Raw genomic sequence first — 20,433 nt, 5'->3', positions numbered from 1 at the left:
TTCAAAATATATCTCCAAATATGGAATGTCATACCTCGTTGAGTTCGTAATTAAATTTCCAATCAAACTGTGTTTTCAAAAAAAAAATAAATTTTTGTACATTTTTTGCAATTTTTGATTTGATTTTTGCGATTATTAATATGTGTATTAAATTTGTATTTATTTTTGAATGGTATACAATTTATCCTACCCTCTTGGAAATAAGAACTTGCGATTAAGTGCGTCAAGAACGTAATAGGAATAGCCATTAAGTTGGTTGATCGACGTTTTATTAGATTTATTTGTTTATAATAAAATAAAGTTAATTCAGTCAATTGTCTGCATTTTTAGCTTATCTATGTTGAATATATACCAATCATTGCTTTGTAATGAAAAATATAATGGTTTGCGTCCTTCCCTTTAAGGGTGGAAAATCTTATACCCGAAATTCTACTAAAATTTTTTTAATAATGTTTAGTTTAAATCTATCAAGTCAACCAACAAGTCAATCAAACCGATAAAGATTTAAATTAAACTTAGGGAGCTAATGGCTCAAATAAAAAGTGAAAACGATCCAAATGCAAATGCCCAAGTCATAAGCAAAGGCACCTGATAAAATCGTCCTGAATCTTTTTTATAGGAACATAAAATTATAAACAGTAATAGAATGTACTACAATTAGTGAATATTAGTTTTAAAGTTATAGTTATAAATACTTTACGGTGCAACTTATGGGATATAGAAACCAGCAAGCAATTTTTGGGGCGTATGCTATTACAAAAATAATGCAAGTGCAATGTGTAATGCATATAACTTAGAAAAGATATATCGAATTGACTTTTATTAAAAAGTTGTTTCACCCTATGATTGAAATCATATCTTAATTATAATTAATTATTAATAATTAATACGCGGTACACAATATTTTTAAGGTAGGTACATTTTCAATTCCTGTTTTAATGTGGTGTGAAGCTGTGCTGGGTTGGTAGTCAAGCTAAATATTATGGTTTGGAACCTCGCTCAATTGTGACACTTATAAAAAACTGGTCACTCTACACGAGCAGATTTCAACAGCTAGGGAGACACGGTCACTCCGACAATAATATGAAGTAGAAAAACAAGGAATTTTCCGAAAGTTCTGAACGAAAACGACCAGACTGCTATTGTTTGGATACACCCAAAGACCGCAACTGACTATCACTCTCTCTTCCCCAAAACAACCGAATCAATATGGTTCTTGGGTAAGTCCGGATGCGTTTGCTTGAGGCTTACGTAAGCCTGACACTCTTGGAATCCTTTCCAGACTTCTGGTGCGCGGCGGTCTGGTGGCCGGAACCGTCTACTACACACAAAAGGTGGGCATCTGGGGCGACTCTGCCCAGTCGGACAAGCTGTACAACGATATCAAGTCGGAGCTGCGTCCGCATGTCCAGAAGCTGGAGAAGCAGCTGCCCTTCGAGGTGCCCCAGTTGCCCAGAACCGGTGAGATGCGCTTCCTGGCCAAGCACTACTACAACGAGGGCGTGAAGAACACCTTCCGCTTCATCCACATGCTGCCCTGCTACGCGGGCAGGGGCCTCAAGAAGGTGAAGGACACGTTCCAGGACTTTGCACAATCCCCAGCCATCGCCGGCGGCGCGGAGTCCAGTCCGGCGAAGTAACTTAACCCACTGCTCTTCAATGGCAGGCTGTTTTCGTTTTAGCTCATAGTTAGCCTATTGAATAATGTCGTTGTAATGTGTCGTTATTCCTCGATCCGCTCGCCAGCGGACAAGCGACTATAGATCTGTTCTCGACGTACTGAAACGCATCGAACTGGAAAGTCCAGTTTAGAAATAAACAACTCTACGTGGTAGGCGGTAAGATCGCCCTTAAAACGATGATGTATTCATTTGGGTGCACGGAGAGAAACTGCAGTCTGCACCACAAGAAAAAGAATATGTATTATTCAATATATAAAAATATTAATGAGATAGAGATAATAACTTTCTAATAAGGTTGACAGGCCTCCGTATTTCTTCTTGCCGGTTATAAAAGTTTAACAACCATATTTAATCGTTCAACTCGGTAAAATTTCTTTGATAGGAGAGGTTTAAAAGTTCTATATCCTGTAGGAGTCCAATATAAATCAGTGTATGGTCGATATTCCACACAAATAATCATAGAAATGGAAAAAAAGAGCATGGAACTCCAATCTTCAACGTTATCAAATGAAAGTATGACAGCTAAATTTTGTGTGTTCGGATTTTTCGGTGTAGTTAGAAACTTTCAAGAAAATACCCCGGTTACTTTAGTGATATGTGCTTCTATAAATATCCAACTGAGACGCTTTTTGCGCTCTACTAATTAAGATCTTTTCGTGTCCACGTAAGTCATCTGTCAGAGCACACTCCCCAAACAAAGCGGTGCAAAGAAAGCTGATTTATTATCCCACTACCGGTCCGGTTTTTGCGCCAGCTCAGCTTACTACGAGTAGATCTTGTATTTGGATCTAATATTTGGTCAGCTAAAAAACCGGGAAACCTGTCACGACGATGACTCTTTGCCAAGCACGTGAGAAGGGTTCTTTTCTGTATTTACGATATGTCAGATATGCGAAAATTCTCCCACACAACTGTTTTGATATAACTAGTACTTCTTTTCATCTCGCTGATAACACGAAATTATTTCTCTAAACATTGTGATGTTTAAGATCGTTGATTGTTGATTGTTAGAGAAAAGATGGCCGACTCTTGTTCAACAGCGCGGCGATAAAAATCCCAGCCAGCGTTGCTTTTGCCTCAACTGAGTCAGCACGCCATGGTTGACATTTTACAGCCGTTTCCGCTATGACGGCACGTTACGCATACGCCCCAGTGGCAAGAGCAAATATTAAAGCTTACTTTGGACGGCGCAGCGAATGAGAATCCAAAGACGTCACTGAAGGCGAACGTACGCCGGCAGCTGATAACAGTTTAGTGCCACAATTTGGCTACCAGGAGTCAGATAGCCCAGTCCAAGTATTATTAACTTATTAACAAGTGAAGTAGCGAAAAATTGAAAAAGTACCACAAGATAGAGCCTCCTGACCATCTCGGTTCATTTGGCTGTCATCGCTTTAAATTTAGACACCCACTTGAGACCACTTGCCACTGCCCAGTGCTGTGCTGTGATTATCTCCGCGGTAATACTACACGTTTTTAATTTCAATTATTTGATTATTTGCCATTCTATTTATGATATTTGCCCAGTGCCACTGACGCTGGCTGCTATTTACATAGCCCCACCATGTTTTTAATTAATTAAACTTTTCGCTTGTTTATTGGCCAAGACGACCCAAACACAAGCAACTGTCTACCGCCTGCCAGGGAGCAGATGTTGTTGTCTCCAGATAAAGAATCTTCCACCTCAGTCCACCACCCCCAAGTCAACCGAGGTGCAGATGACTCATAATCATATGAGATAAGGCCGCAGATCGGAGATCTCAAGGAACCTCAAAGATCGAACCGCATCACGCCATCGCCATCACGTGCTCACCAGGACCACAGTGGCACATGGATGTGCCATATTTGGGGCAAACACACAAAACCCATTGCCAGCGACCCACAAAATCGGCGCAAATATCAATATAACCTCCAAATGGCCCGAGCAACACAAGCAACACCTCCAGCGGATTCACATACTCGTATTCCATGTTCCGTGGCAATGACTCCGGTAAACAGGCGCAAATGGGTGATAAGCTGGGGCCAAGTTCTGCTCTTTCCGCGCTTTCCCAAATTGGCTAAATAGAGCAGAGCAGCAGTGCTTGTTTGCCTTGGCAATGCGAACAATAATTAAATATGCCTTCTTGTTAAATATTCGCAGTTCAAATTTGCTCAGCCACGAGAATTTCATTCAATTAAAGTTCCTAAAATAACCCCGATAAGAGGTGAGAAGCGAGGAGTCGACGCAAGTAAATGGACCACTTGGAATTTACAAAAAATATTTATTTTACTTAGAAACTTTAAATTAAAAATATACGTTAAAAGCGTTGTAATATTTACATTTGTGCGTATTTTAGACAATATAAAATATCTTTTGCCAAACAGCATCTTTCGAAGAGCTCGCAAATAAAGCAATTCAGCAAGCGTTACAGGTAACTTTATTTGATATTCCATCGAAAGATCTTGTCTAGCCTTTAGATCTCTGGGAAATAACGAATAAATCATTCAAACATAGCCAGCGTCAATCACGAACCACTCAAGTTTCAGACTACCAACTAATTGTGTTTGACAAAACGATATTAACTCATTCCGCTATTGGCCATTTGTCATATATTCAATTATTGTCACACTCTCAATTCTGTGTCACGTCGCAGCTTTAGCGTCGCCTTTGCCTTCGTCAGCTCATTATTATTAACGATATTATGGGCTTTCGGGGTGTGGAGCCGTTCAATCCGACCTCTGAGCATAATCCCTTGGCCCGATCGTTCAACCAGGAGGATCGCTTGTTCCGCTTGTTCCGTCGATAAGAGTTGAATAGATTTCGTTTTGGGGACACTGGGCCGGTTTGTTGAACCTGCACCACTCGAGTTTCGAGTGCCCAGTGGCTGCCAAGTGAGACTCGATCATTTGCCGATCTAGCGATGGATCGCAAACAAGGCCAAAAGCGTGGGCAAACATTACAGACTTAATTAGAAGCGCGGGTGTTAGACACTTGATCAAACAGCCCAAACCATATGACTTATCAGCCATCCATCCATCCATCTATCCATTCATCCACTGGTTACACACATATCCGAGATAGGTATGCTAATGCCTGGAAACAAGACGCGAAATGCGACTGCCAGCGAGCCTTCATAAATGCTGGCATTACTTATTCTGATTCGGTGCATTTTCCGAAGTGCGACTTCGATACCGGTTTGCTGACAGACGCAACTGCGATGCTTCCGATTTGTACACCGCGGAAAAGTGCAATTTTCACCTAATCATAGTTATTACCCTCAAAAAAACCAACGCTGAAAGTTAAGCTTAGAACGGGCTCCCTTCCAGTCCTAAACCCACTTATTTTATCCTTCTTAACACATAGCACGAATGTATTTCTAGTGCATTGATGGTTTTAGAATTAAGATGTGCATGCATATGGCATTTAACTTTGTTTTTAGGATAATATTGCTGATTTTGCAAGGCGAATAAGAGTAGAGCAATCCCTTCATTCATTGCCTGTATTCAAAATATAACGAATACAGTTTGAAGATCATATTTATGAAATAAAACCAAACCAACTCAGGCCTTAGAAATATTATTAAATGTCAAGATAATATTTATTGTGACTTTAGATATTATTACTTAGGAAAAGCTTAGTTTTTCAAATGAAGCCAGCCGCCAGTGAAAAATATCGCCCTACATCCAGATGAGAAGTGTATCTGTATCTTTAGTAGCTTTTTCTCCGAGTGGCAAACGCACGCGGGTGAGTACGTCTAGTATATGGTCTATAGAATGCTTATAAGTGAGCCGATCCCCAATCGACCCTGCGCTATTGCCTTCCAGCTCTTGACCAGCTAACAATATCTACTGCTGCTGCAATCGCTGGTGCTGCTGCTGCTGTTTTTATTGAGTGGTTCGGTTGGGAGTTGCGGCTTGGGAGCAAGACCGTAGTATCGCAGTAGTATCTCCGGTCTTATCAGGCCCGAAAAAAGCAAAAGCCGAGTGCCTCGCCGCCCACAAGTCAGTGTGTTTCGGGGCGTCGGCAGAGGCAGAAGTAGAGGCTGAAGCAGAGCGGTACCTGGTATTTCTCTACTACTAGGGGGCGCAAACGCGGCGCGATCTCAAACCTCCGACGAACGCCGACAGACTCAGACTCGTCCTCGAGAGAACTGCGGGAAATTCGTAAATAAAGTCGCCGATCGACGTGGATTTGCATTAATTGCAAAGTGAATGTGTGAAGTGAATGTGCGAGGAGATCGTGTGAAACATGAGCATATAATTTGACAAGCCAACGAAATCGAATCATTTCGCTTGCGGCCAGCAAAAGCAAAAGTTGTAAACCTCCCACCAAATCAAGTAAAACAGTTTCATTTGTGAACCAAAAACCAGAAAACAGAAACCAGCCAGCCACATTATGTATCTGTATCTGAACCAAGACTTTTGGACAACGCTCATCTTGGTCTCCAGCATATGGAATTCAGTTGGGTAAGTTCTGACCGGAAAAACACCCAGCACGCAAAACACCTTAAGATTCATTCAAATGAACTTGTCAAGCAAAGCTCTGATAAAGATACATTTTGGCAGAACTGTCTAAATTTAGACTATAAGTAGAAGTAACTTTCCCAAAAATTATCAAACATTGCACCTTCGCTTGATGAGGCCTTTGCTCTCCGCAGAAGAAGACTATACATATTCCTCTCTGGTAATTACTATATCTTGCCAAATTTCCATCTCGGTTACTATTTGTGTATTTAAAACTAAGCACGCAATTAAACACAAGCATAAGATGTCAACAAGTATAGTCGAATTGAATAAACAAAGTATCGTCGAAAATTCCCATCTAGATCATTTTGATAGGGGTACTTTAAGGTTGTCTGATAACGTTGCCCAAAAATATTCAAGAGAAAATGTTTACATGGAGGCTGATAAAAAGGGTTACGCATAAAGAATGTGGTAACTTTGCTTGCTAGCATTTCCTGTAACCTGTTCCCTTGGGAAACCTCACTTGCATGGGTTTTTCCAGGTCTTTCGTTTTATGTTCTAGGAATTCGCACAAAGCCTCTGATAAATCTTTACCTATTTGCGTAAACAAATCTTTAGATTAGAATTTAATTAAGATTTTCTCGAAGGCGCAGAAGGAAACGCACCGAAACTTATTTACAGTCGGCGTTTCGCCTTTGATGTGCGAAAAAGGTCGCGGAACGATGATATTTTCTTATCGGATAAGTTCAAGATCTTAGCGCTTTATCAACAGGGCTATAATTAGTTTCCTGCTCAAAAGCAGGGACCAGGTCAACTCAACTCAATTAATCGAATTAAACATTTTGTTGTTGCGCAAGCAAACAAATACAAGCCGAAGTAACGAAATAAAATGCAAGTTAAATAACGAGCGCCATATGAGAAGACAAATATTTTGCTATTATTTATTTTTATTCAGCCATTTATTCTGCTGCCTGACATTTTAAGGTAGCTGCAAATGAGCTTGCACAGCTGCTTAGAGGTGCTCACTGCTTAGTGAGGCTAACTCGCCCATGAAAAGGTGAATCCGAGTGAAATCGCTCTGAGTGCTATCGGAAAACTCATTCATTTTCTAAGAGCTAATCGGAGTTAATCCCAATAAGTCAACATACTTTAATTGCTGTGTACTTTTTACTGATTGTGAATTGAATTCCGAGAAGAAATCCGCCCTCTTGAGCGGAGATTTCAGGAGCTTCCTTTTTGTGCTACTGTAAGTTGCTAAGTAAACTCCCTTCCTATAAAATAATAATTGTGCAAGCTGCTTTTACGAGGCAAAAAGTCTATGCTATACCATTTTAAATTGAAATGTTTTGGCGTTTTTAAGCCCACCAAATACTGTCGTTTAAGATCGCCTTCAAAACAAACCTCTTATTAAGAGCAGAATTTAAACTTTTTAAAATTAACCAAATTGCTGTCTTTAGAAGTCTACATTTTCATATTTTCCACAAAGGCAATCTTTAAATGTTTTTTGCTCATTAATGGATTCTACATTAATTACATTACACTCGCATCTGCAAAATTATGCGAAGTAGCGTTTCTCTAGAAGGGTTTATCTAAGGAATTACAATGAGCTTAATCCTTTTTTTTAGGGTCAACGCTGAGGAAGAGGAGTGTCCTTCAATGGCGGACGCGGGGAGCTTGCAACAGACGCAACTCATCCAGCGGCTAACTCACGTCTGCCGTTACGATCGACTGGAAAGACCATTTGGTACACATTTACAAATGAATAATGGAATGTATAGAACTTAACTTAACAAGTTTCTCCACACAGAATACGACTCGGACGGAAAACGCCTGCCCATTGTGGTGAGGACGCGGATCTACGTGTACTTCCTGCAGAACCTCAACTCCGACCTGCTGCAGTTCAAGATGCACGCCCTCCTGCAGCTGCGATTCCAGGACAAGCGGCTGGCTTACAAGGCCTTCAATCGCAGCGACAACATTCTGGGCCAGAAGCACCTGAGCGAACGCCTCTGGCTGCCGCACATCTTCTTCGCCAACGAACGCGAGTCCAGTATCCTGGGCACGGACGAGAAGGATGTACTGACCTCGCTTTCGCCCGAGGGAAACGTGATCATCTCCACGCGCATGCAGGCCAGCCTCTACTGCTGGATGAACTTCCAGAAGTTCCCCTTCGACCAGCAGTTCTGCTCCACGGTCCTGGAGAGCTGTAAGTGATGCTGGTTGCTCCACAACATATTAGGTGATATATATTTACTTCCCTTACTTATATCAGGGATGTACAACACTTCCGATTTGATTCTGGAGTGGGAGCCACACACGCCCATCTCCTTCGATCCGGAAATGAGGCTCACCGAGTACAACATGGCCCAGTTCTGGCACAACACTACGATAGTGGAGTCGGATGGCGACAATCTGCGTCACGGAGCTTTTGGTTAGCATATAAGGTGTATATTCTTGTATAACTCTTTTTAAATACTTTCCAAATGCAGCTGGTAACTACAGTTCGCTGAGCTTCACGGTCAATCTGAAGCGGGAAATTGGCTTCTATCTGCTCGACTACTACTTGCCCTCCATGATGATCGTGGCCATCTCTTGGGTGTCCTTTTGGCTGCAGGCGGACGCATCTCCTCCGAGGATTATGCTGGGTAAGTACATCAAAATATTAAGAGCTTAAGTTACAAGGTGTCCAGGGACACACTGCGTATGTGTAATATTTATAGTGAACATTGCTCATACGTCGTGTTGCGTCACTGATTATAAAAGATTGCTGAAGTTAAAGGATTATTCTTGTTGTTGATAAAGAGTTGCACTCATTTTAGAGATATACATAGATTTTACTATTTTACTAATTTCTCATTCTTTCAGGAACCAGCACCATGCTGTCGTTCATCACGCTCTCCTCCTCGCAGAGCAAGAACCTGCCCAAGGTGAGCTACATAAAGGTGTCGGAGGTGTGGTTCCTGGGCTGCACCTTCTTCATCTTCGGCAGCCTGGTGGAGTTCGCCTTTGTGAACACCATTTGGCGCCGCAAGGAGAACATCGAGCTGAAGAAGGTCAACAGCAAGTACATCATAAAGTCCACTTTGACACCACGCCCGGCTCGCCGTCAAATTGGCGGAAGTTTGAGCAACGAATCCAGAGCGAGGTCGTGTTCCAGTTTGGACAACATCGTTTCCAGCACGGAGAGCGTGCGCAATGGCACTGGCAATGGCACCGTGAACCAGGGCTTCAACAACTACCTGACAGTGCATGTAAGTACTCAAGATCGAAATGGATATTACCAGGATATGTATTTCATCACTTCGAATGTCCTTAGCCCAACTTACCCATCATAAGGACGGAGTGCGCCGAGGCCGACACCGTGTCCATTTGCAGTGCGCGCACGAGCAACGATCACATCGTGGACGTGGACAAGGATAAGAAGGACACGCCGCCCACCTTCACCACCATGACACCGCAGGAAATCGCCATGTGGATAGACCGGCGGTCCCGCTTCCTCTTCCCGGCCATGTTCCTGGCCTTCAACGCCCTGTACTGGACCTTCGTCTATGTTTTGTAGGCGGATGCAAGCAGATGCCGCCGCTTATGTGAAATCTTGTCTATTTGTGTAGTCCTGGTCGCGCAAATAATTGTTAAATTGTAAGATGCATCATCTCATAGCTGTATAAATGTTAATCATTAATAAAGGAATAAAGTAACTTAATCTCAATATCTAAATAGATATATCAAGGCTAATTTCGGAGGAAAATTATTCTTGCTTGAAAACTCATTTAAATCTATTGCATTTGGAATACTTTAAAAGTATTTATTCCCATCATTAAAGACGAAGCTTGAATACTTTTATGCATAGTCACACACAAAACAGAAAATTAACTAAGAGAGTTAAGTAGCCATAGATTTTACAATACCAAACGTCTTTCGTCTAAAAGTATTGAATAAATACGTACATTTGTTTCGTTCACGAAATTTAAGTTTGAGTACCACGCACATATTCTATTGCGGCAAAGGTAAGATTTTATGCTAGTCCAATGTATTGAATAAGCAAGTATACAACGTATTTTATTATTAAACATTTTTTAAAGCATTGCTATAAAACTTCTTTAATAATTAAAATGCCCATAAATTAAGAAAAGAAAAACACAAGTTAGGTTTATGCCCGCGCTGAAAGTCTACAAAAGTAACGCTTGCCGGTTGTGGCCTGCACTAAGCTTCTGTCCAAGACATAAGCCCTAAGTATATGCACATTTACGACCTATTTCAAAAATAAAGCCTACACCTTTGGTATGTTCAAGCGGTCCGTCCACGGTCACACTGGTTGAGACGAGTCGAGACGAAATTGCAGCGTAAAAGTTAAATTTCAAGGTAAAAATTTGGCATCATATTCGGTGCAATGACAGGTGCTGGCTCTAAAAATATGCACAATTATGGGCTGCCAAAAGTGCAGAGATCGCGCCCAGTGTTAGACGTACTCGGCCGCCTTCTTCCGCGGAGCAGTGCGAAAATTACATAACCTACGGTGGCAGCAAATATAGGAACACCACCAGGGCCATAATGTTTATAATAACGATCTGTGTCTTCATACAAATCCTGGTGCACTTCCTCTGCGGTTGCTAATCTAAGCTCTCCCCACCCGCAGCCCCACAACCATGCGTCTGTCCTCGATCCTGAATGGCCAGCACTTTGGCAACCTGGCCAAGGTGCACGGCATCGTCACCTACAAGCTGTCGCCCTTCGAGCAGCGCGCCTTCGCCGGAGCGATCAGCAAGGGATTGCCCAACATGGTGCGTCGCTTCCGCTCCAACGTCTTCATCGTGACTCCCCGTAAGTACACTCCAGAAGAATTCCATCCAAGCGTATAATAATATCGTCATCTTTTAGCCTTCATCCTGGGATACCTGATCTACGATCTGACCGAACGCAAGCACACCGCCCTGCTGCGCAAGAACCCCGCTGACTACGCGAACGACGAATAAGCGTCCCAACTAGCAGATAGTTATGTTAAACTAATTAATAAAACTAGACCCACAGTTCAAGAGAGTTGTGTGTTTCGTTTGCTGGAAGGCTAAACAACAACGGCTTTGTACTCAGACACTAGCAGTAGTATAAGCATAAATTTCTGTTCAGTTGTATTAGTTCTGTTGCTCTGTTTGCCAAACAATTGTAAAAAGAATGTTCTTCTGGCGGAGCAGCATCAGCTGTTCTCCAGTATGGGTTTGAGCCCGAGATAATGTTCTAACGATGTCTCCAAATAGAATTTGGGCCAGCATATAAATTTGTTAGAATTGCCTTTTAAAATAATATAAAATGCTTTAACCTTATAGTCAAAATATTTTATGTTAAATTAATATTTCTTAACGGCTGACTTAATTAGCAAAGACACTCACCCACTAGAGTTGCCGATGGCCGAAGCAGGGAAACATCGAAAGTCTGCCGAAGCAATCGATGAGCGAGAAAAATAAATAGTCACACCTCTAGCCCCGAACAGCTGTTTGCAAACAAAATATTGGCGTTCTAATTAGTTATTACCCGATATTAGTTAATTAATGGACTGCTGCGGCAACGAAGTGCGCAGCGAGAGTATCTACAACATGCTGCAGGCCCTGGTGGACTCGAAGGTGGTCAACGTGCAGCTTCTGTCGATTGCCGTGGGCATTTTCTTCGTGGTTCTGCTGCTGAAAAACAATTTCCGCAGCTTTTCTGGCACGTAGATGGATCTAATTTAGTTTTTAATCTATCTCATAATGTAATGTACGCTAAGGACTAATAATAACTACTTCAAGCCACCTTGCATTTTGTTTCAGTTCTATGGTTTTTGGAGCACCCCACGAGGCAGTGACGTCACGCACATTATATGTGTAATATTTTGGGTGCTGGTACATGCTCGTGCTTTTTTCAGTCTCAGGGTCGTCGGTTTATTTCGGAGGTGTTTGCACAACAACACGCCCAACCCCAAATATAATTGTTTTCGAAGGCCAGGTGAACTGGTTTGACTGCCCCCGTCTTCCCCATCTCCCACGGAACATGCGAAAAAAAATCCAGCCCAGAATTGGTTAATTTCATCATTAGGCGACTGTGATTCATGGCAGCCCGTCTTCCGATAAGATAGCTTATTCAAATACTCGAAGTAAGTGCTACTTGGAACCGGCTTTCTCATCCAAGAACTGCTGAACTTTTGCCCCAATTGCCGGAGGAGTAGCCATATACAATCACACTCAATTGCTATCCACAAACGATTCCAATTGACCGCCGATTGATTGCCCAATGTCTGCACGCACTTCCTGGTGCAGCATTAGAATTCAATAGACGCCCGACTTCAGCTGGCTCCGTTCTGCAATCCCGTACTGACTGACTCATTGCCCGGCAGTTTCAGAATTTATGCAATACTGCGCTACGTGCTCTTATGCTAAAATATTGCATTAGAACACCCAGCGAACGTGACTTGATTGCAGGGCTAGAAATAGCAGCACCACCTTTAAGACTACCCTCTAAGCCTCTCCCACTGATTAGTGTTGTCTATACGAACATGAGGGATCCCATAAATATCCTTAAACGTTGATAATCCTGGAACAGCCTAAGTCTGCGTATTCTCTGATAATCTGTCTTTCAGGATTAACTGCTTACTCGTTTTCTACTTTACCTCTGAAATCGTGTAATTTTTATTTCTAACATTTATTATCAATAAACTTGTTTGGAAGACGTCCGATTCCATCAAAAGAGTTACATCTTAGTTCAAAATAATCCATAAAAGTTGACAGTGAACATATGCATTTCGTAGAGATCTTCCCAAATAAATTTAATAACACTACTACGCAATAAACAAGAGTAAGAGGATTAATTAAACATATTTTTGGATATTCATTACATCATCGGATCAAATAAGCTTCCCCAATAGCGAAAGCAGTGAAGCAATTGCTTAGCACACAAAACGAATCAAAATAAACCCATCCATTAAGACGGATCGTTAACCCGGTTCCATACTGCTGAATGGATAATCCAGCAGCTTGTCAATGAACTTGTAAATCGGGAGTTCTAGGAACTCCGACGCCCGTCGAAGTCGAAGTGCTGACAGAAGTTCCGTTTGGTTAGTTCATTCATTTACTTTTTATGGTGGTATATATACTTTTATATATGTATGTACGTACAAATTTTTATAAAGATATTCAGTTACAGAAGAGATTTTGGTAAAAGCGGTTCTAAAAACAATTAATTTGAATATCCATCAGATTATAGGCACGACTTAAGATCATTGATCGACAGTTGGCTGTTCCTGGTTACTTAACTTATTTCTCAGCGCAGAGGAGAGACAGACTAAGTTGAGGGAGGCGCTTTGTGTAGGCTCGTCATCTGGTGGCTTATCAGGACCTGTCGAGCTGGAATCCTCCTTATCACCCTCGCGAAATTTGAGTTGCTTGCGATGTTTCTTTCGATCGTTCGTCTTCTGTAGACACGGCTTGAGAAGAGGTGGCTGTTCAGAGGGGATCGAACTGGAATCAGCTTTATCGTCATGGGCGATATTGATCTTCTGATGCCGCTTAATTTTGTCTTTCTGCTTCTGGAGACTAGCCATGATACTTATGACTTCATCCTGCTGGGCTTCGTACTTGGAGATGATGGCGTTCCGGCGGTCCAGCTTGGCGATGAGGAAACCCACTTGTTGCTGCAGGCTGTCCACTTTTCCAGCCTGCTCGGTAATGGCCTTAATCTCGCGACGCACCCGCTTCAGCTCCTTTTCCACCAGTTCGGCGTTCTGGCGGACATCGGTCATCCGTTGCTGGTACTTGTTGCGCGTGTGATTGATCTGGTCCTCCAGGAAGGCAATGTACTTCTCCTGCTTGACCACGTGCTCGTCCAGTTTCTCCACCTGTTGGCTCAAACGGGAACACTGTTCGGCTCCACCGCACTCTCGTTCATTGCGATTCACCTGAGCTGCGGCTAGTTCGTTCTGTAGAAACTGGATCTCCTGCTCCAAACGCGCCTGTAGCACCGCCTGATCCTGGCGATACTTGCGATGTTTGATATGCTTGGAGCGCAGTGAGGCCACCTCGCGGCGAAGAAGAACCACCTCGTTTTCCAGTCGGGCTTTGACTCGATCGTGGTACGGCATTGGGCTGGATGAGTCAAATTTTGGTAGTCCAAAACACACTGCTTGTCTAGTGAAAAATAGCTTCAGGATTGGGGTGTCTGTTGGGATTTTGAAGGCATTCAGTGGAGACCTGACTTTTAAAAACTAAATAAAAGGTTGTTACGATGCAAGCTTTGTTTAGAAAATGATTGCTTTTCACCTGCACACCTGCTTGTCACAGATATTTCGTTGTATATACCATTTTATACCGTCTTAAATACAAAATCATCAAAAGTATCCTTAATAATCGGCTTTATTCTTGAATATTATATTTTAGATATTAACTATCTTTTAAAGATTAAAATACATTTTTAAGATACAAATGGTTCTTTTATTGATAATTTAAACTGACCAGAAAACCCATTGAAAACACAATGCACACACAGCAATACGATTCACAACATATTCCTGTAGTTACTTGTGTTTCCATTAGAGTTCCTGGTCGAATGCGAAATCGCCTTGGAGTGGAGATACTGGATCAGCAGTCGGCTGGCCACAGATTGCGGCTGGGATTGCTTGGATTGCTTCACTTGGATGTCGCTCTTCTGCAGCTTCTCCACGGCACCCAACATGTCCTGGCAGTGGTGGCCAATCCGCCTGGCCCGATCCCTTTCGACACTCGCCAGCACCTTTTGCAGATGGGATTCCAGCATGATGGCATTGTTCTTGATGGTGGACACCTGGCGCTCATAGTGCGCCTTTATCCTATGAATTTCCCGCTGCTGCTTCTCGATGCGACGAGCCTGCATCAGAATGATGTCCGCCAAGTTCTGGCGATCGGTGTGATGCTTCTCCGCCCTGCAATCCTGCTGCACCAGCACACCCAGTTGCTCCTCGGACAGCGGACTTCCTTTGTACTTCAGGCTGTAGGAGCTAGTGTTCCGACCGGCAGTTTGTAGCGATTGCAGTGGTTTCCTAGATGCCCTGGAGTTCACTTTCTGAGCCTTCTGACGCGAATCGTTTGTTCCTCGAGAATGTTGCCTTTCATTCGGCAAGCCAGGGCATCCATCGTTGGGAAACCTCACGCCCTTGGTCATTCTAAACAATAATTTAGTAACTCTTGAATGTCTTGAATTCTCTTAAATTTCTTAATTTTACTCGAATTACTTCAAATTTTGTCGATTTAGTGAGGGCAAACGCTGTTTCAGATCTATAAATTTTTTAAAGTGAATTTTATTCTTAGCCCATTCTGTATAATAAATTAATTTTACGAACTGATGATTTTGCTATATTTTATCATGTTGTCTATATACATAAAATCTCTTCAAATATCCTCAAATTGGCTGAAAGTGAAAAACTCGATCACTTTTACCCTTTTTTTTAACGGATACTGACCAAGTAATCTCAGTTATTTGAAAGTTTGTATAAAAACCACGCACATAATCACTGCAATTTGATAAACTCAGGTTCAAGGTGGGCTAATTTTTTAGCAAGAGCTTGTGAGATTCCTGATTGTATGGGTTGCACCAAACATGAAAGTGCCACGCCCACTACGCCTTTGGGGATTGGATCGACCAACCACACACATACTGACTATATAGTATATACATACATACATACATGTGAATATTAAAGTAAGTTCCACAAATTTGCACTTCTTGTACACTTATTAAGAGAAGATTTGATGAAATTACTAAAGCAAAACCATTATAGTTTTGGGATAAAGAAAATACTTTCCTAAGATGTTTGAAGGAGACTTTTTCTTTGGTGGTAAAAATACCTTGCTGTTTTCCCACTTCGGTGTAAGTGAGAGTATTCCAAAGCCATTGATTTATATTTGAGTGCTTATGCTGTGTTCCTTTTGTTAAGCATAATTTGTATTTTTTGGCTCGCGATGCCGCACACTTGATAAGGGTTATCGATATGCCCATGGATATATGCATGCATTATGTGCGACTAATCATTATTTGTTTCTTCCCATAGCCTGTGCATCGCATTCGCAAGTTGTAAATTATTTGGCAGCAGGAAGCGGATTTCGGATGGTTTTCGGGGTGTGGAAGATGGATGTGGCCGGCCAAAAAAAAGACAATCTTAATATCCTGAATACTCATAAATTCAAAGTACCCCCTTGAGCCATAATTCAAGCTACTTCCTCGAATAATTTGATTCACAGTCCTTCAACACAATGCCAAGGTCTGGTCGTTTATGTCACCATCACCATCACTGCCTTTGCTTTGGGTTTCTATGGCTCTCTTCGTTCCAGTACGTATATTTCTTAATATGACAAAGTTGTTCCCACTTATGCAATTTCCATAAATTCAAGGTCAGCCATACAATAAAAGTCCAGACATCAGATACTATATACTACATACCCAACACTCCGTCCGGCCACTTTTTCGGTTTTCGGCAGTCAAAAGATTGCGAGCTAGAGGAAGAGTGATTTCTCGCCAGAGATGCGCTAAAGTATCTACGCGTAATGCACGGATGTAATATTTCTGCATAACAACCAAAAAGTATTAGATATAGTATAATAATATAATAAATAAAACTTATGAAAAGTACTCGCAGTAATTACGTTTCTGATGACAACAAAAGAAGTCTGATAGATACTATATATTAGTATGAGTAAATTAACCTAGTTAGCTGTGAATTGTAATTAAAGAGCTGGAATTCTAAGTACAATAACGAGTTTCTTTGAAGGAATGCCAAATACTCAAAATAAATATCAATTAAACTAATACTTACTTATTTAAAGATTAACAGAAAACCATTTTATCACGATATATTAAATATCTAAATAAATGAATTTATTCAAGTACAATGCAATTGTTATTATACTATTTAATAAAGATCTATATTAAATCTACTATAAAATTCATATATTAAACCAATTAAAATATAAATAAATAATTCTATGATACAACATTCTGCCTCAGAAAATCAGAACAGAAAATACAATTTCCAAAACCAGTTTCATCTTAGCCAACTTGACTTAGCATTTAAATTATTAATTATAATAAGTTGATACCTATTACTGCGTTTAAATTATTTATTTAATGCGTGAATCAGACCAGCTACTTATTGCCAGCTCTATAAATTCCGCTTATTTTATATGTATACAAAATCCAGCTCGGAGAGCGACATTCCCTCACACTCCGACCCCTTTGCACATGCCGAAAAATGATATCAAATGCGAAATCAAAACAAAGACCCAGAATTTCGGCAGACTAACCCAAACAACATAAAAAAAGGTCCAAACCTGACTAGCATCTAACCCGAGCAGTCGAGCACCCGAGCACAAAGGAACCACCAAAGCAGACAGGGAGCAGACAGGCGAACCCCAAATCCGAGACAGAAGCCCAGGGGCTTTTTTCCGTCTCGGTCTGTTTATAAGCCCCTCAAAGGCGTAGACTTCAGCTAGACGAAACTCGAGATGTCCAAAGGACGACGAAAAGGTAATCAGCAGGAGGAGAAGCTGTCAAGTGCCATCAGAAAACAGAAGAGAGGAGCAAACGAAACTGGCTGGATTCGCTTGAATTTGTCTATCAATTTCAGTTTAATTGCATTTAATTTGAATTGCAGACATCAAAATCAGGTTATATTTCTTGTTCTGCCGTGCAGCTTGATTTAATTTGCCCGCTAGACGGCCAAAAATCGACGTAGATGTTGCGCAATTTGCTCACCCTGAGAGCAAAAATCAAATGCACTCGAAAAGTCCAATAAAAGTGAATTGATTTATGTGCTTTTTGTTTGTTTGCACTAAATATTCTTAGAAAAAATATTGCTTGCTGCATAAATCAGAAATAAGTATTTGAAACGACTCTCATTTGTTTTATAAATCATTAATAAAATTCAGTCTTCTAAATCTAGAATTCTTGCTCACTAAGATTTTATCGGATTTTTGAAATGAAAACTTCTGCTTTTGGCACAGTTTTTCCACCCTCCATTGTACATCCAAGCCTCGATTAAGCACTTGCGCATAAATCTGCAGGCGAATCGCCAAAAAGCTAAAGCTTTAGACAAGAATCAAAACATATGAAATATGCAACAGGCCAGACACTTCGTTCGGAAATTTGTGTTGCAAATTCTGCTGCTTTTTGGCGACAAATTTCAATTAACAATCGAGCACAGACATCCGTTCTGCGGACGGCTAAGTGCAAATCGCAGATATCTATATATCGTAAGATACCAAGAGATACGAACCCGCACCAACTCGGATGAAAAGAACCCTATGTGGGGTATATGCACCATACATAACTCAGCAAAGCAAACTCACATTTCCGACAAGGGTGGGGTTCAATTCTCATTCTCCTTCTCCTGACTCTGTCCAAATTTCTGACTTCGAGTCCAAGTTATTAAAAACTGCACACTGGCATTGAGTAGGGGAAACAAACACAAAGTTTGTTATGTTGCGCAGGCGCAGCCCAGCAACGCCCTCGAATCCAGGGACTCGGAATCGGGAGGAGGCCATGTGAGGACTTTGGGGAAAATCAGAAGGAGGCATCCGCACAATGTTATTGACCCGTTCATGGCAACGATCCGTTAGCCATCCTCCGCCCGAATGCTCCGCCCTGCCGCACAAATTCTTATTAAGATCAATCAGCTAAATGTCGGTTTTATGCTTAATGCTCATGACTCACACGGGCGGAGAAGTCCAGGAATCGAAACTGCAAATGGCAGGAGTACGAACTTTGGCCCATAACTATATGAATATAGTGGTACTCTGATTTGTGGTTGGAACTTTCAATTACAAATTCAATTTCTTAAAAAAAAATCTTTATTGCCTAGGCCATGAGAAAATACCTATTTACATTACATTTTTTTGTTTTTCTCATCATATTAGGTTTTGGGTATATTATTAAATAATTATTTTTGTAGTTGCTTGAGAAAATGACAAATTTGTATTATCACTTAAAAATAATACAAAAATATTAAAATATACAAAAATATTGTATATAAAATATGTGTCGAATATAAAATATATATCTCACACAAAACTAACAATGAAATAAAATAAAAGTAGTAAAATAAAAAGTTGCACATCAAAGTTAACTGCATACATTTCATACTACGCTTTTAAGATATTTGTTATTTCCCACTTATCCCAAATGCCACTTGCAAATCCACGTGTAAGCTAAGTTACCCTTCGAATCGATTCCAACTCCAAAAGCATGTCCCAACAACTTGTATGGGAATATAAATAAAAATGTGCATTTTTGGCAGCCTTTACAAAGTTGTCGGCACGTTTTAATGCTGAGAATTTGAGCAGCTTTTTGCCTTCTTTTCATACTTTTTGGTTACTTAATTAGTCATGGCAGGCACACTCGGCGGAGTGGGCAACGCGGAGTGGGGAACGCAAGTACCCCTATAACGAATGCAAACTGTATTCAATAGAGGAGAATCGACCGAGTCCGTTGAGATCTTATACTCGTACAATAGTTTCCCCACCCCGCATTTGCTTATCACCATTGACACACATTCTAGGCCAGCTCCGACTTTTGATCCGTTCTGTTCGCTTCAAACTCTTCCAATTCACAAGCGTGCTTCCTGTTTTCAGTCAAGATTAATAGATGATTTTCCCCACCCAATTCACATTCAGTAATACAAAATCTAGCTCATTATAAGTTAAGAACAATTAGGGAAATCGTTTAAAGAAATAGGAAGTAATGATAATAATTTGAAGGCATAGAAAAAAATTCTATAAAAGCTCTTTCCACTTAATTACAAAATTAATATTCATGAAAGGAAGGAGTCTAGCTAATATTTGTATGATTATAACAAAAAGTTCATCATAAGCAAGCCCCACTGCACATGCTTCAGCACATTGTGTGCAGCACATATAAATGTGAATGTTTATTCGATCTGACAACGGTTAGCGATAAGCCCAGCGATGCAGTCAATACAGCAAACAATAAGGAACATTTTTGGAGTTTCGTCTCCGTCTCCGACTTTGTCATTATTTGCTTGCCGTTTGTTTACAAGCTGCAACACTTACACACACATCAGCTGCGTCAGCTGGAGCTCGTGCCCCCATCCACCCAAGCAGCCCACTCAGAATGCGTAACCCCCCGCCAAAGTGGAAGGTCCAACGCCCATGGGTTCATCTGCGGGTTATCACAGCGGCGGAGTGCAACTAGAATTGGTTACAAACAAAACAGAAAAAAAGCGAGCCACGAAAAAGGGAAAACAACATTCATCCGGCGGCGAGAAAAGCAACCGCAAAAGTTCAATGCACATTTCGAGGTG

At 41.2% G+C, this 20,433-nt stretch overlaps 6 protein-coding genes across 6 annotated transcripts; 4 read left to right on the top strand and 2 right to left on the bottom strand.

Annotated features, from left to right (window-relative positions):
- Window positions 1-1,038: 1,038 nt before the first annotated feature.
- On the top strand, window positions 1,039-1,856 carry LOC120449588 (MICOS complex subunit MIC13 homolog QIL1). Its single transcript, XM_039632151.2, has 2 exons — window positions 1,039-1,220; window positions 1,283-1,856. Exons 1-2 carry the CDS (start codon window positions 1,210-1,212, stop codon window positions 1,638-1,640), a joined length of 369 nt encoding a protein of 122 aa, XP_039488085.1. The 5' UTR covers window positions 1,039-1,209; the 3' UTR covers window positions 1,641-1,856.
- A 3,622-nt stretch (window positions 1,857-5,478) lies between these two features.
- LOC120449610 (pH-sensitive chloride channel 2) lies at window positions 5,479-9,842 on the top strand. Its single transcript, XM_039632178.2, has 7 exons — window positions 5,479-6,128; window positions 7,751-7,869; window positions 7,933-8,331; window positions 8,398-8,556; window positions 8,615-8,770; window positions 8,991-9,376; window positions 9,442-9,842. The coding sequence occupies exons 1-7, from the start codon at window positions 6,058-6,060 to the stop codon at window positions 9,682-9,684; spliced, it is 1,533 nt and encodes a 510-aa protein (XP_039488112.1). The 5' UTR covers window positions 5,479-6,057; the 3' UTR covers window positions 9,685-9,842.
- A 506-nt stretch (window positions 9,843-10,348) lies between these two features.
- Window positions 10,349-11,160, top strand: LOC120449153 (cytochrome b-c1 complex subunit 8). Its single transcript, XM_039631489.2, has 3 exons — window positions 10,349-10,487; window positions 10,762-10,946; window positions 11,004-11,160. Exons 2-3 carry the CDS (start codon window positions 10,772-10,774, stop codon window positions 11,096-11,098), a joined length of 270 nt encoding a protein of 89 aa, XP_039487423.1. The 5' UTR covers window positions 10,349-10,487; window positions 10,762-10,771; the 3' UTR covers window positions 11,099-11,160.
- Window positions 11,161-11,296: 136 nt separating this feature from the next.
- LOC120449154 lies at window positions 11,297-11,909 on the top strand. Its single transcript, XM_039631491.2, has one exon. The coding sequence runs from the start codon at window positions 11,669-11,671 to the stop codon at window positions 11,831-11,833; it is 165 nt and encodes a 54-aa protein (XP_039487425.1). The 5' UTR covers window positions 11,297-11,668; the 3' UTR covers window positions 11,834-11,909.
- Window positions 11,910-13,219: 1,310 nt separating this feature from the next.
- LOC120449151 lies at window positions 13,220-14,374 on the bottom strand. Its single transcript, XM_039631487.2, has one exon. The coding sequence runs from the start codon at window positions 14,227-14,229 to the stop codon at window positions 13,369-13,371; it is 861 nt and encodes a 286-aa protein (XP_039487421.2). The 5' UTR covers window positions 14,230-14,374; the 3' UTR covers window positions 13,220-13,368.
- A 108-nt stretch (window positions 14,375-14,482) lies between these two features.
- Window positions 14,483-15,389, bottom strand: LOC120449152. Its single transcript, XM_039631488.2, has one exon. The coding sequence runs from the start codon at window positions 15,282-15,284 to the stop codon at window positions 14,643-14,645; it is 642 nt and encodes a 213-aa protein (XP_039487422.2). The 5' UTR covers window positions 15,285-15,389; the 3' UTR covers window positions 14,483-14,642.
- Between the last annotated feature and the right edge of the window lie 5,044 nt (window positions 15,390-20,433).

This window comes from Drosophila santomea, chromosome 3L (assembly GCF_016746245.2).
Source record: "Drosophila santomea strain STO CAGO 1482 chromosome 3L, Prin_Dsan_1.1, whole genome shotgun sequence".
Classification (NCBI taxonomy): domain Eukaryota; kingdom Metazoa; phylum Arthropoda; class Insecta; order Diptera; family Drosophilidae; genus Drosophila; species Drosophila santomea.
Note: the sequence above shows the minus strand (reverse complement) of the source record. Positions and strands in the feature narration are given on the sequence as shown.